At 48.3% G+C, this 16,110-nt stretch overlaps 1 protein-coding gene across 1 annotated transcript; it reads left to right on the plus strand.

The window, feature by feature from the left end:
- The first annotated feature begins 9,075 nt into the window (after positions 1 to 9,075).
- Positions 9,076 to 10,140, plus strand: LOC103013262 (lactosylceramide 4-alpha-galactosyltransferase-like). Its single transcript, XM_007178288.2, has one exon. The coding sequence runs from the start codon at positions 9,076 to 9,078 to the stop codon at positions 10,138 to 10,140; it is 1,065 nt and encodes a 354-aa protein (XP_007178350.2).
- The last annotated feature ends 5,970 nt before the right edge of the window (positions 10,141 to 16,110 follow it).

Genomic DNA, 16,110 nt, shown 5'->3' on the forward strand with positions numbered 1-16,110 from the left:
TTGCGGCAAGCGGGGGCCACTCTTCATCGCGGTGCGCGGGCCTCTCACTATCGCGGCCTCTCTTGTTGCGGAGCACAGGCTCCAGACGCGCAGGCTCAGTAGCTGTGGCTCACGGGCCTAGTTGCTCCGCGGCATGTGGGATCTTCCCAGACCAGGGCTCGAACCTGTGTCCCTTGCATTAGCAGGCAGATTCTCAACCTCTGTGCCACCAGGGAAACCCCCATAGAGGCCAGTCTGACATCTCTCATCACCACACAGTCCACGCAGCTTGTCCTGTTCTGGTCCAGCTCACATCCTCAATGTCCACCCTCCCCACTATAGTCTGCTAGGAAAATCATCCTCTGTTCTGACATTTTTCATAAAATTCCTGGCTTTCTACTTTCATATGATGGTGCTAATAGGAGGGCTTCTTCTATAGTTTCTTAATATACATACAGGAGATCTGGAAATCTTCCAGGGCTCTGTTTAGAAGTTAAGGATATTTAGATGATATGGTTTTAGGGTTGGAGCTTGAATATTCTGTAATGACCTATATGGGAAAAGAATATGAAAAAGGATGGACATATGTGTATGTATAACTGGATCACTTTGCTGTACACCTAAAACTAACACAGCATTGAAAATAGACTATACTCCAATATAAAATAAAAATTAAATTAAAAAAAATTTAAAAGTAAAACCAAAAAAAGAAAAAAATATATAATACTAAGAAAAATCACAAACCAATGTCATGTTAGAGCTTTAATCCATATGGAATGTTTTCAGTAGTTCCATATGAGGAGGTATTTTACATCCCATATATGCTAGACACCATCTAAGAGTAAAATTGGTATGTGGCTGAGAAGCCAGGAAATAATATCCTCACATGAGAAGACAGGGTAGTATTTTTACACTCTCTTGCCCCCTTTTCCCTAAAAGAAGCTGAGCCACTTGTCGTGGAAGGTGCTTTCCCACAATCCTGTCCTCTCCTGGTCCCATCCCTGAGGCAAGGGAGAGCTTGGTCTTTGCTTCATATCTTATGTAAGATGATGAATTATATATTGATGAATTGAGATTTAACTCCCCAGAGTGCATTTTAAGGAAGATACATCAGAAATAAATTGTGTTGCCTCTGAGAGCTCCACACTGCAGGGTGCCAGGCTCTTGAGGATGGGCTGCTCCCAGCACTGGCCCTCACGGAGCAGACCTCATGGCCTCACAGCATCTTCTTCCATCATCAAGGACATCTGCTCGGTCTGCAGGCCTGTGGAGCAGCTGCTCTGTAAGAAATGTAAGAGGCTGTGAAGAGGGGTTTCCTCCCTGAGGGGGCTATAAAATCATAGAGCAGCAACTCCAGGACTAGAGCAAGGGCCTATAAGACATGGAACCAGGGATGTGGCCTGAAGGAAGCCAGACAGAAGTCCACTTGCATTTTAGGGAGGATGGAGAAATCTCCCCACTGAGAGCCACCCAGAAACTTTGGAACTTACCCAACCATTGAAATTAATATTACCCTTCAGCAGTTGTTGGCTAATAACTCGAGATTGTACCCATTTGGACCAAAAATAGCTTTTGTACTTGCTTCTGTTGACCCACAAGTCAAAGGGGAAAACTATTCACATTTTGCAGAGACCTGAACCCCAGACTGGTTTAGGCCTTATCCTTACACCCCTCCACAGCACCTGCAATCTCTCTTTAATGTACAGCACAGTTGTAAGTCATCACTGTGTTTCCCCTTTCTACTAGACTGGCAGACCTGTGAGGGCAGGCTGTGTCTCCTTCGTAGCTATACCCCCAGCACTGTGCCCAGTGCCCAATCCACAGCTGAAACTCACTTAAAGTTTGTTGAATGTAGAAACCTGGGAATTAATGACTGAATGAGAAGAAATTCAGGAGGAACGAGGTCTGGCAATAGGAGGATCAGGTCTGTGGGATAAAAGAGAGTGGGTGATATTCCCCTCCGAGTCACACCCCAAGGTCAGGCTGGACCTTCGGAGGATCCCCGAGAGTGATGTTAACATCACTTCCATTAGGCTGATCTCTTCTCTCTGTATTATCATCCAAAGTAGGACACAACTGAATAATTACACTGGGACATGAGTTGTAAACTAAGACTTCCCCGGTACACCAAGAGGGAGAGCAACCCTAGTTTTGTGGCATTACCGAAGGTTTTCCTCGTCTGGCAAAGCTGATGAAAATAAATGTTTCTTGCTATTTTCTCCCTCTGCATCCTCACCATGGAGTCCAAGTGAAAAAATAATGTCTTTTTTCATCACTCATATTTTCCCTTGGCAATCCAGTATCTAGCTGTGGGACTCTCAGTGATGTGAGGGGAATGGCTGCCAAACTGAAAGGAGGCTGGGACTGAAAGCATGGCCTCAGGGCTGTCAGGAACATCATTCTGGAAACAGGAGAATGTCAGTGAGGCCATGATTCCTTCCCCACTGTCCCCACCACCTCCATCCTGAGCCAACACTCCCAAGGTCCACTTCATGACAAGTCCTTCCTCCATAGGGTCTTGAAATACTGTGTAGGTTCCCTATGCTTTAGTGTGGGTGAGCGTTAGAGTGAAGTGAGAAAAATAAAATTATCTAAAGGCAGGAAGCCAGTCCTAGAGGTTTTCATGGTCATGAAAGAATAAGATACCTTTCCTCTACAAAAAGAGACTTCCTTCAAAATATCAATTAACTGTGTGCACTGCTTTATCACCTGCTTTTTACCAGTTAAAAATAGCCCATGGGGCTTCCCTGGTGGTGCAGTGGTTGAGAATCTGCCTGCCAATGCAGGGGACACGGGTTCGAGCCCTGGTCTGGGAAGATTCCACATGCCGCGGAGCAACTGGGCCCGTGAGCCACAACTACTGAGCCTGCGCATCTGGAGCCTGTGCTCCACAACAAGAGAGGCCGCGATAGTGAGAGGCCCGCGCACCGCGATGAAGAGTGGCCCCCGCTCGCCACAACTAGAGAAAGCCCTCGCACAGAAACGAAGACCCAACACAGCTAAAAATAATAAATAAATAAAAAATAAATAAATTTATTAAAAAAAAAATAGCCCATGAACATTTTTCTCAGTAAGAAAATATAGGCCCATGATATAATATTATTACCATAGCAAAAATTGTTTAAATTATATATGGATTATTAAAGTTTGTAGTCTTAATTATATATTTTTGACTATAGTTAGATAGTATAATAGATTCGAATGTACAAATAGTTTTGAGTTTAGATGACTGCGCTAAAAAATGTCTTTTCAGCTCAGGTCAATTTATTTATTTGTCCATCAACACCTAACTTGGCTCTGCTCCCATGCGTGAAAATGCATGCTGCTCCCTGGTTGCCACGAGGTCATCCGAGGGGCTCGCTTCCCCTAGACAGGGTGCCAGCACCAGTCCTCATCCCTTGCCCGTATCTCATTGCAAGGAGTTCAGGGGGCAGTACTGGATTATGTCTGAAGGTCATAGTCACTGGGGCAGCCTGGAAACATGGTCCACATTTAATTATATTCATCACTTGGACTTTGTTCTATGATTGATTCATTTGTCTGTTTGTGTGTCTGTCTTGGTAGACTCATGAATGCAAGAACAGAATTCTTCCATAGTTGTACCTGTTCCCAGGAAAGAATGTGAGTCAGAATCTGAACCGAGGCAGGTGGGCTAAAACAACGAAGGAAGGAAGGTAGAGTGCCAGGCTCCCAACAGGCCCCAGGGGGAGGTGTGTGGACAGTCGTCATGCTTCCTGGTTGAACCTCCTTAGTTGGACTTTATGCAAGTGCCCAAGAAAAATGCTTGAGGTCTCGTCCAGGGAGTGTGCCAGACTGTCACGCTGCCCCTGGTTGTGAAAGCAGCAGCGTGCTCAAGTCATGCATCACACACCCAGCACAGGATTAAAGACTCCTGCCCTGGGGTCCCCATCCACAGCTTCCTCAGGAACAGCCTTCTCCTGCCTCCTCTGCATCTGGTGAGTGTCCAGCAGGGGATGGAACTCTAGCTGAGATGCTGGAAAGGAACCCTGAGATCATAGGAGAGGAGAGGAAAACAGAAGGGTCTGGAATGAAATCCCAGTAGTATGGCTGCAGAGAGGGCAGCCAGGGGGAGAAGTAAGGGCCAGGAAGGAGTCCCTTTGGGGCATGACAAGAATTCTGGGAACAGCAAAGACCACAGGAATTCATGATCCTTCCCATGCTCTTTCTATTCATGTTCACACATGTTTCCTGTGACATTCATTTTTCAGAATACCTTCCTCAAATGGGTACATCCCTTGTGTATTTCCTTTGAGATACAAAAACCTGAATGCCCAGTTAGATGGGCAGCATGGGGCCCTGGGTGGAGAGCAACATAGGAGGCATCTTGCATCATCAGAGTAACCCCTCATCAGTTTCCCTCCCCCTCCTTCAACCTTGGCTTAGGAAGCAGCTGGTCTTACAAGTGAGGGATCAGGAAACCAAAAACGAGGAGACACTGAACTATGGATTCCCAGCTGACAAGGTGCTTTTGTTTTGCCCGGGCTCACTGACCTCCTGCCGAGATGTCCTGCCAGCAGAACCAGCAGCAGTGCCAGTGCCCCCCGCAAGTGCCCCTCACCCGAGTGCCCCCCAAAGAGCCCAGCACAGTGTTTGCCTCCAGCCTTCTCTTCAGGCTGCGCTCCCAGCTCTGAGGGCGGCTGCTGCCTGGGCCACCACAGGCACTGCAGGTCCCGCCACTGCTGGCACCAGAGCTCCGACCCCTGCGATGGTGACGGGGGTCTGCAGTCCGGGGGCTCTGGCTGTGACCAGGGCTCTAGGGGCCACTGCTCACCTGGGCCCCTGATGCTCAGACGTGCAATTTTAGAGGAAACAAGAATCCAAAGGGCCAAGGAAAAACCTCAGCTTGATGCATCCTTTCTTGGACACCCTAATCTTCCTTTTCCTAATCTTCCTTTCAGCTGAGCAGTTGAAATGTTCACAGGGGCAGGGTGAGCTCTCCCCAAGAAGGCTCTACAGGTGTATTTCCCAGGAGTCCGTGGGCTCCCCTGCTCTGTGCCCACAATGTTCTCACCTGTGTCTGACCATATAGAGAAATAAAGCCTCTTCTCACACCACATTCCCCTTACTTGTCCATTGTCTGCTCCACACAAACTGCCCAGTGGGCCACTCCCTCAGCTCCTGAAGGTCCGGCCTGCCATCACGAGGGAATGATCCTGGGGTGGGGCTGGCACATTAAAGGGTCTGCTTTTTCTCACATGGGGGCGAGGCCTCGTGGGAGCTTTGAGGGTGGGAGGGTGGGAGAAGGGGAGGCGTAGAGAGTGGCCGCTGAGCACACTCTCAGCAAAAGGCCACGTGAAACGTGGGGGAGGAACAGATGGTCCTCAGAATCCCTGTCTCTGTTGAGGCTGGTGTGAAGGATCAGACATTGAGGAGAACAAGACCAAAGAGGATGGAGGGCTTGGAGGCAGAGAGATAGATCTGGTGGAAGGAGAGGAAGTCAATCTGAAAACAATGGACTTGAGAGAGAGGTGAGCTGCAAGGTCAGTGAATTCTGAAGAAACTCGAAGTGAGGGTTTTCCCTCAAAGAATGCATGGGGCATTCAGCAAATGAGAGGCTCTGGGCTTTGAGAAAACTGAGAAAAAAGAGGACATGCGAAGTGCCTCAGAGGGTTACAGATTGGATACCTGTACATTTCTTTCAAGAGATCTGAGATAGAATGGAACTCATTTTCATTGCTTTTTGGCTATTGAGTGCCATTTTTCAAATTCAACAGCAATAAAGAGACATAGTCGTGTTATAGTGACATTCACTCGGCTGGAGTTGATGCTGGCTGTCAGCTGGTTGCTCTCCTCCTGGCCTCTCTAGCCTGATGGACTCAGGGTGGTTCCTGAGACTCTTTACATGGTACCTGGCTCCCCTCACCACCCCACCCAGAGAGAGCATCCCAAGAGGACCAGGTGGAATCTGCATGACCTTTAATGGTCCAACCTCAGAAGTCACACAACATCACTACTACCATATTCTGTGGGTTAGAGCTGTCACAAGCCTGCCTAGATTCAAGAGGAGGGAACGTAGACTTCATTTCTCAATGAGAAGAGAGTCAAAGAATTTTGAGCTATGTTTTAAAACCATCGCAGTGGGCATATTGACCACTATCCTCACTTCTTTCCAGCTCACACTACCTATTCCTGAAACCTCAGTATAAATTTTGAAAAGGCTCAAATATTGGCCATGGTTGCAAAATATTCAAGCTTTGAAGAGAATGGCTGCTCCTATAGCCTTCATGTAACTAGAATGTTCAGAATCATTATTGCAACAATAATGTCCTAATAAAGACATAAAAGTTTTTTTTTTACATATGTCATATTAAATCATTACTTCATTCTACAAAATTAAAATAAAATACAATGGAAAAATATTATGCAGCTAATATATATCTACAAAAACACTGGTGAAATGAAATCAATCATCACTATTATCAATCACGTCATTATTATTTCCATTAATTATCACTCAGATCTTATCTCCCACTTCCCCCAAAGCCTTCTGGCCAACGTGACATGAGCATCTCCATCTCTGAACCATTCCTATCACTTTCTGATCAATAGCATAGGCAAATCAACAATGTCCTTAGATGTGCATGTCTTGTCACTTCAGCAGGTGTAGACTGCTAATCTCTGGCTCTGCTTTTAATTCGAACATCTCTGGTTTGTTCTGCCTTTATTATTTTTCAGTTTTTTTCTTAGATGCCTTTAGCTTTACCTTGCTAAAGCAGGGGATGGGAGTGGCTGGATAAGAATATTGATTATCTATGGGCATTTTAAATGTCTTTAGATATAGAAGCAGGAAATTACTTTGGACCAAAATCTCCACTGAGAAAAACTGCAAAAGCTAGGTAATACATAATAAAATATCTGTCTGAATGTGTCATAAATCTGCCAATTCAGTGACGATTGTGGGCCAAGTTCTAAGAGAGGAGAGAAGCTGAGAAATTAGCCTAGCATTTAACACAGCTTTTCCTTTGATGCATTTGCTATTCTGAAAAGCCATCGCTAGGAGGTTGAAAATCTGAGTATATCTCTCATAAAATTCATGGGCAGTAAGCGAGGCGGGGGCAGAATTGGAACTCAGTTCTGTCAAGGATGAGGAGCTCTGGTAAATACGTCAAGCTTTAAACCAGGAATAAGGAGAACCAAAATAGGTCAGTCTGCAAAGAGATGGAAGCCAAGCTTTGAATGATCTCAGTTCTTGGTCAGAATAATATCATCCATGATTGCCAGTGTTCCTGGCCTAGGTGCTTGCTCAAAGTAAAAGAAAATCCACATTCGGAGACTTAAATTACCTCTATAGAATTTTCACACAGATCTCTACAATCAATTCAAAAATAACCAAACGTATGAGGAATAAAACACTTGACTGGAGGGGACAGGAAGCAGATGACAACAGGCAAGGGGGCCTAGGAAGGGAAGGATCTGAAACAACAAGTGGAGGTGACTCTTTGGAGAAACCTGGTTGAAGGCAGGAGAGAACTGGAGATGGATTTGCAGGCATGGAGAGCATGTGGAAGGACCGAGTTCTTGTTGGCAGAGGAGGTTGGCTGCTGAGCCAGGGCGTGTCTCCAGAGGCCTGCCAGGCTGCCTGGATCCCCACCTCGCCACCATGGGCCGGCCAGGCGGGTCAGTTTCCAACCCATGACGTGGTCACGGTTCCCTGCCTCAGCCTTGGGGAGCAAGTCGCGGGCTCCTGGCACCACCCTCAGGCCACAAGACCCCTCTGTCCTGGGAGAGGTTGACTCCGGCCCCCCTTGGTCCCCAGGCTGCACCCAGTCCCCCACCGCTTTGCACCCAAGCTTCCTGGCCTTAAAGGGGAAACTATGCAGCTGTCCCCTGGGGTTACAGTAAATGGTGGCCGGGACTCTCTTAATAGTGAGCGCTGTCCAGGTCAGTGTGTACCAAGTCCCCAGGTGCCAGGCACATTCATGGTTGCAAGCTCTGTCTGCCAGGCAGGATGGCACAGTGGAGAGAACACAGACTTTGGAGCCAGGTGGCCTGGGTTCAAACCCCGCCCTGCCACTTGCTGGCCAGAGGAGTCTGCATGAGTTACCGGACTTCCGTGGCTCAGTTTCCTCACCACAGGGCGGCCGCGAGGGTTTAATGAGTTAATATGTGGGAAATGCTGAGAAGGTTGCCTGACATGTGCGTGGTGGACAGTCCGTATTCACTGAATGAATGAATATAACCCTTGCTCCAGTATTACCGTCTTGCTGCTGGTTCAGGCAGACCTGGGGCCCCTCATGTCCCAGGCATTCACACAGTCCCACCGCAAGCCTCTCTTGTTCCTCCCAACCTCCTGCAAGGCACCCAAGAATGTTCCTGCTGCTGGCCAGCAGCAGCCTGGGCATCAGGAGAGAATGAGAGTCCAAGGGCAACAGTACTAGTCAAGTCACAGACTATATTTAGCACAACCTCCCTGTCGCTTTCCCTCCAGGCAGGGGCTGGGGAAGCCAGGGGCCCAGGAGACCCCGTCATGTCTTGCCCAAGGGCTTTGGGACCTGGCCAGCATGCCCACGTGCCTAGAGTCCACCCGTCCTGCTCCTGAGCGAGCTTGACTGCCAGCACCCAGGCCCCCCAGAGCCCCAGGCCTCCTGCTAAAAGTCCCTGTGGCTGCTGGCAGTTCTTCCTCTTGGACCAGCTCCAGGCCCGGCTGGTGGAACTGAATGGGACTGAGAGGTGCATGCATTGGGCCTCAGATCATAGGCTGCCAGCCTGGTAGTTCAAAGGGGACAGGCCTTGCCAGGTAGAGAGGCCAGACCCTGCCCTGGGCCCATGTTGGCTGCACGTCGTAGGTGGTGCTGGCCCAGCCCTTGGGGAGCTCACAGGTATGTCACAGAGTGAAAGGGACCCTGCTCAGATCTTACTCCATGGCCCGCTGCCCCCATTTTACAGATGAGGACGGAGATGGGGCTCTGACCACCTGGCAGGCCCATGGGCTCTGGGAGCCGGTGTCGGCTGTGGCTGGTGTTTGTAGGAAGCGTCTTTCTTGGGTCAGGGATGCCAGCAGCCTGCCTGAATGCGGTGCTCATCTCTTACAGACCAGCCAGTTCCTGCTGGAGGCTCCTGATATCATCTGGGGAGATGACGTCCAGGCCCCCCGACTGCCTGCTGAGGCTGCTCCGGGGTGGCCCGAGGCAGCGGGTCTGCACCCTGTTCATCATCGGCTTCAAGTTCACGTTTCTGGTCTCCGTCATGGTCTACTGGCACATTGTGGGAGAGCCCGGGGGCCAAGGGCAGTTCTCTAACCTGCCTGCTGACATACCCTGCCCGCACTTGGTCCCCCACACACCGTCCTCCGGCACCCCACCTCCCGGTAACATCTTCTTCCTGGAGACTTCTGACCGGACGGACCCCAACTTCCTGTTCATGTGCTCAGTGGAGTCAGCAGCCAGGGCCCAGCCTGAGTCCCGGGTGGTGGTCCTGACGAAGGGGCTGCCGGGCGGGAACGCCTCCCTGCCCCGGCAACTGGGCCTCTCGCTTCTGGGCTGCTTCCCCAATGTCCAGATGCTCCCGCTGGACCTGCAGGAGCTGTTTCGGGACACAGCCCTGGCAGGCTGGTACGCGGCCCTGCAGTGGCGGTGGGAGCCCTACGTGCTGCCCGTGCTCTCCGATGCCTCCAGGACTGCGCTCATGTGGAAGTTCGGAGGCATCTACCTGGACACGGACTTCATCGTCCTCAAGAGCCTGGGGAACCTGACCAACGCGCTGGGCACCCAGTCCCGCTATGTCCCCAACGGCGCCTTCCTGGCCTTCAAGCGCCACCACGAGTTCGTGGCGCTGTGCATGCGTGACTTCGTGGCCCACTACAACAGCTGGATCTGGGGCCACCAGGGCCCGCAGCTGCTCACGCGGGTCTTCAAGAAGTGGTGCTCCATCCGCAGCCTGGGCGAGAGCCGCGCCTGCCGCGGCGTCACCACCCTGCCCTACGAGGCGTTCTACCCCATCCCCTGGCAGAACTGGAAGAAGTACTTCGAAGACGTCAGCCCCGAGGAGCTGTCCCGGCTGCTCAACGCCACCTATGCTGTCCACGTGTGGAACAAGAAGAGCCAGGGCACGCGCTTCAAGGCCACGTCCAGGGCACTGCTGGCCCAGCTCCACGCCCGCTACTGCCCCACGACGCACAAGGCCATGAAGCTTTACTTGTGAGGGGCCTGGCTGGCTCCCTCCGTGCACCCGGCGTCCTGAAGGAAAGGGCTCGGCCACCCTTCCTGGGGAGACCTGAGCTGCTGCAGCCCGGGATCTGGGGCAGGCAGCGGGGAGGACGGGGAACTGTCGGCCCAAGAGCTGCTACCAGAAGGCATGCTGTGGGCCCCGGGACCTGCTCCCTTCAAGCTAGCGGGAGGCTGGTGGGCCTGGTCGCCTCTACCCCCTAGGCCAGTGCACTGTCACAGGGTAGAGGCTACCAGTGGTGGGGGAAGGGTGCCCAGCCAGAATCAGCTGGAGTGCACCGGGTGAGCATCCTGGGTCTTGTAGACAACAGGCAAGCCCGGCAAGTATGAAAGCATCTTCCAGGGCAGCGCGGGAAGCAGGCAGGCTGGGGCTGAAGTGCCCACGAGGGGAGCATGGAGAAGCCCAAGGAAAGGGGGTAGGAAGTAGGGAGAGGAGGCTGCTTGTGGGGTAGCCGGGATGCACACCCAGCTACGTGAGCCCAAGGGGTGGGGTGCTCCTGGGGTTTGGGTTTCTTTTTCAGGGGGGCCGAGGCCGGCAGAGCTGGCCTGCCTGCCCACCTCATCCTTCTTTCCAGAAATGTTGCAGGAGTGACATGTGCCAGCTGCCCACTCATGGGCAGGGGCCCTGGAGTTCTTGTGGCTCAGGAAAAGCATTTTAAAGGAAAAACACCCCGCTACCCTACCCGCAATAAACACAATAAAAGTGAGAATAATAAATACAATAAAGGTGACTCACCAAAAAAACAAAAACAAAACAAAACAAAAAAACACTCGACTGAAAAAACCAAGAGAAAAACAGACAATGCAGATAGAGCACAGGAAATCTAGTTAATCTAGTTATTAGAAAGAAACTTGAAAATATCAATGATGTGTATGCTCAAGAAATTAAGAGGCAAGGTGGAGAACTTGTGTATAAATTAGAAAAGCAACAAAATGAAAGACTAGAACTGAAAACTAAATAACTGAAATTAAGAACTCAGTAGAGAGGTTAAAAAACAGACTGAACACAACAGAGGAGATAATTGGACAACTATTAAATGGGACAGAAGAAAATTTTGAAGCATGGGAAGGCAAACAGTTGGAAAATACAGGAAAGCACATAAGAGATATATGACTATAGTGAAAAGCTTTAATACATGGGTAATTGCACTGGGAGACCCAGAAGAGAGAAAAAAAAGAAGCAGATATGAAGAGATAATGCCTCAGAATTTTGTCAAAGTGACTAAAGGCACCAAGCCATAGGATTATGAATCCCAAGTACAATAAGTGCCAAGAAAACAAATCCTAGGAATATCCTATTAAAATGGAGACAAACAAAATAAATGAAAACTTAAAATCAGCCAGAGAAAAAAGACCTTCAAAGGACCAAAAATTCATACTGACACCTGACTTCTTTACAGAAATAATGGAAGTCAGATTAGAATATTAATAACATCTTCAAAGTGCCCAAAGAAAATAGCTGCGAACTTACAATTATTTATTGAGCAGTTATCTATCGCCAAAATAATGCTGAATAACAACCACAATCCTGGGCTTCCCTGGTGGCGCAGTGGTTGAGAGTCTGCCTGCTAATGCAGGACACACGGGGTTGAGCCCTGGTCTGGGAAGATCCCACGTGCCGCAGATGCAACTAAGCCTGTGAGCCACAACTACTGAGCCTGCGCGTCTGGAGCCTGTGCTCCGCAACAAGAGAGGCCGCGATAGTGAGAGGCCCGCGCACTGTGATGAAGAGTGGCCCCCGCTTGCCGCAACTAGAGAAAGCCCTCGCACAGAAACGAAGACCCAACACAGTCATAAATAAATAAATTAATTAATTAAAAACAAACAAACAGACAAAAAACAACCACAATCCTCAGTGGCATAGGACAAGTACTTCTTGGCTACCCATCCAGACTGACTAGGCAGTTTGCTAGACTTGCTCACGTGTCTGGGAGTCGGATCCTGGCAGATCTAGGTTGGACTTAAGTAGGAAGACTGGGACAACCTTTCTTATCTTCTACAATGTTAGATAAGACATGTTCTCATGATGGTAACAAAGCAGACTGGGCAAGCAGACACTTTTTCCCCAAGCCCCTGCTTATCATGTTTGCTAACACTCCATTGGATAAAACAGTTCTTACCACTGCACAGAAGAAAATCAAGGATCCTAGAAATATAGTCCACCCTTTGAAAAGAGGAGCTGCAAAGTCACACAACAAAAGGCATGGGTATGAAGAGGGGTGAAGAATTGTGGGCCATTAGTGCAATCAATTTAGCACTTATATACACTGGAAATACTATTGCAAAGTAAAGGCATTTTTATAACAAAGGAAAATGGTGATAATTATTAGTAGAATCCAAGGCAGAAGAAAATACTTAAAAGACATTTTTAAGCATATGGAAAATGACCCCAGATATTAGCTTAGAGATACAGGAAAGAATAACAAACAAGAAAGATAAACAAACAATAACTCTTAAGTGAATATTGATTATATATAATAATAATATTTATATAATCAAATGGAAAATAGATAAAACCACAATAATTAGTAGATATGAACATGTTAATTGCAGTTATTAATGGAAAAATGCAAAAATTCAGCAAGGGTATAGAAGATAGAAAAATACGATTAACAAATTTGATATTTTTAGCATATTTAAACACAACATCCAACAATGACAGAACTCATATTCTTTTTCAAGTGTACTTGGAACATTTATTTCTTTTTATTTTTATTTATTTATTTTTTTAATTTTTGGAACATTTATTAAAACTGACCATATTTTGGATCATAAAAGATGCCTCAAAAATTACAGAGCACTGAAGTCTTTCTCCTGGAAGTCCTACCTTAAAGTATCATTTGCACAGAAATTCTTAAGTTCTGCTCTGGGGAATCCTATCCAACACCTTTATCTATTCGTAAAGTCTATTATGTAACAAAATGTATCCTAAACTACTGTTAACTGAAAACTCTGAAAAGAGATTTACTAAAAACAAAATGTGAATCATGTTTTGTTTTTTTTTAGATGCATAAACCTTTAACTATGCACATATTTTCTGCAGGTAGAATTATTCCTGTGTCATAAGACACATGCCACACTTTTTCATGTTTTTCATCATGTTAACCACCCTCAGAATTACTCTGATAATTCCAGGATAATAATGGAGAGGGAGTGAAACTGAGCGGGGCCCTGTGGGGCTCCGGATGCAGAGGCCTTTTTTCTGTCCTCCTGAAGCCGAATCCGGCCTCTGTACCCCGACACCAAATTAGATCTCGGAGGCAGAGTTTTGGGCGAAGTAGAAAAGAATAGCTTTATTCCTTTGCCAGGAAAAGGGGGCCACAGCGGACTAATGCCCTCAAAATTGTGCATCCCCACTTGGAGAGGGTAGGGAGAAGTTTTATAGTAATGGTTCAAAGAGGGCGTGATCAGCTCGTGGACATTCTTCTGATTGGTTGGTGGTGAGGTAACTGGGAGTCAGCATCATCAACCTTCTGGTTCCAACCGGTCTGGGGTCTATGCGCTTGTGGGCAGCATGCCATCATTAATCTTAACTTCTCCCACCTGGAGGGGGTTTCAGCATCTGCAAAACAGCTCAACGATATCTTTGTGTGTATCCGTAGATGGGGAGCCAGGACCTTGCCCCAAGGCTGCACTATGGTTTCTCTTGACTGTTTGTTTCTCCCTGGTCTGGCATCCCCTCCCTTCCCTGATTAGCAACTGCTTGAATCTGCCCATTGGAACTCAGGGAAGGTCATGGAGGCTGAATGAAGCCTATTTCCTGTAATCAAAGAAATGGGAGACACAGAAAGGCTTTGTGCCCAGGAGCCCCACAGGGCCCTGCTCGGTATCAACCCATTTCTTGCAGACAAGACTCCAGCTCCATGACCTTCCCTGAGTTCCAAAGGGCAGATTCAAGTAGTTGCTAATCAAGGGAGGAGCCGCCAAAAAACCACCTGAAGCAAGATTAAAGGGACCAGAAAACCTCATCAAGATTAGGAGAACAGATCACCTGAGACCCTGCACGTACCCTAATCTTGTCAGCAACTCCACCCTTTTGACACTTTGCAGAAGAAAGAAGAATGCAAGACTGTTGCTGCCTTGATCCTTATCACGTACCTCTGACCACCGCCCCTGACTATATAACCTCTCCCTATTCCCCAGCGAGGGGAGCACAGTTCTTGAAGCACTAACCTACTGTGTTCCCCCTTTGCCTGGCAAAGAAATAAAGCCACTCTTTCTTTCTCTTCCATAACTCTGTCTCCGTATTTCTGTTCAGCATCGGTGCACAGAGAGACAAGATTTTGGCAACACTATCGCTGTAATGTGGTACATTTAAGCTGACTATTTCCAGTCTCAGCCCATAACCAGAATTCACCTGCCTCTCTGTTTGCCTATCTTTCACTTACTGCCTTGTGTTAGATACCAACGTGTCTACATTATCTCTAGTGTGAAAACTTTGAAAAATAAGATGGGGCTCATATTCTTCTTGCATCCAGAATATAGTAGGTGCTGATACCAAGCAGGGCCCTGTGGGCCTCCTGGACACAAAAGCCTTTCTTTGTCCCCTATTTCTTTGATTACAGGAAATAGGCTTCATTCAGCCTCCATGACCTTCCTTGAGTTCCAATGGACAGATTCAAGCAGTTGTTAATTAGGGAAGGGAGGGGATGTGAGACCAGGGAGAAACAAACAGTCAAGAGAAACCATAGAGCAGACTTGGGGCAAGGTCCTGGCTCCCCATCAAGGGATACACACAAAGATATCTTTGAGCTGTTTTGCAGATACTAAAACCCCCTCCAGGTGGAAAAAGTTAACAGTTAACGATGGCATGCTGCCCACAAGCATGTAGACCCCAGACCAGTTGGAACGAGAAGGTTGATGATGCTGACTCCCGATTACCTCACCACCAACCGATCAGAAGAATGTCCACGAGCTGGTCACGCCATCTTTGAACCATTACTATAACACTCCTCACTACTCTCTCCAAGTGGGGACACACAGTTTTGAGGGCATTAGCCTGCTGTGGCCCCCTTTGCCTGGCAAAGTGATAAAGCTATTCTCTTCTACTTCACCCAAAACTCTCTCTCTGAGATTTAATTCAGTATCAGGGTACAGAGGCCAGATTTGGCTTCAGTGCTTATAGAAATCATAGAATCAAACTCATAGACACAACCTGAACCAGGAAGAGAGAAGGAGAATATTAACTTTCTGGGCTCCTGACCTGGAGCTGGTTGGACTTGCAAGTCTAGTTGAAGGACAGGACAGCTCCGGGGCCTCAAGCAGGCTCACTTTAGGGAATGGGCAAAGCTAGACGCTGATCTCCTCCATTGAAAACACCAATCCTGGTGGAGTCGATCCCCAGCACCATCCTACATGTGACGATATTTCATTGTGCTGAAAATGACTGGACCTAGAGACTCCTGTGGGCAATTATTATGAGGAGTGGTCTCAGGAACTGGAGAGGAAGCAGGGAAGCCTGGTTTCCCCGGGGCAGAGCCCCAGAAAGACTCTCTGGCCCTTACATAGGGACAGCAGGGGTTGGGTAGCTATTAGTTGACCTCAAGGAAATGCATTTGTGATGTGTGAGGTCTAGGGGGCGTGGGTTTATGAGGTACAGGTCTGGGTGGGGTTAAAGAACACCTGGTAAACTGAGACCAGAGTTCCTTTGCCCTCTCACTAAGGCTTAGTGTGTGTGCAGCCTTTCTGAGGAGTAGTTCGGGTTGTTTCTGATGCCTGAGGGCAAGAAGAGTAAGTGAAGGAGGAAGAAGAGAGGGAGGAGGGAGGAGGAAGTGAGAAAAGATGGGTCTGAGCTCCAAGGCCCCATAAATCAGGTGCTCCTTCTCTAGGGTCCTGTTCTAATGGGTTGAGATGGGCTTCATACCATCCTCTCTGTTCCACTCACAAGGACCTTTCTCTCCCTTCATCCAAACTACACATCAAGGCTGTCTTCTCCTGGGAGCCTTCC

Source organism: Balaenoptera acutorostrata, chromosome 1, assembly GCF_949987535.1.
Source record: "Balaenoptera acutorostrata chromosome 1, mBalAcu1.1, whole genome shotgun sequence".
Taxonomy (NCBI): Eukaryota; Metazoa; Chordata; class Mammalia; order Artiodactyla; family Balaenopteridae; genus Balaenoptera; species Balaenoptera acutorostrata.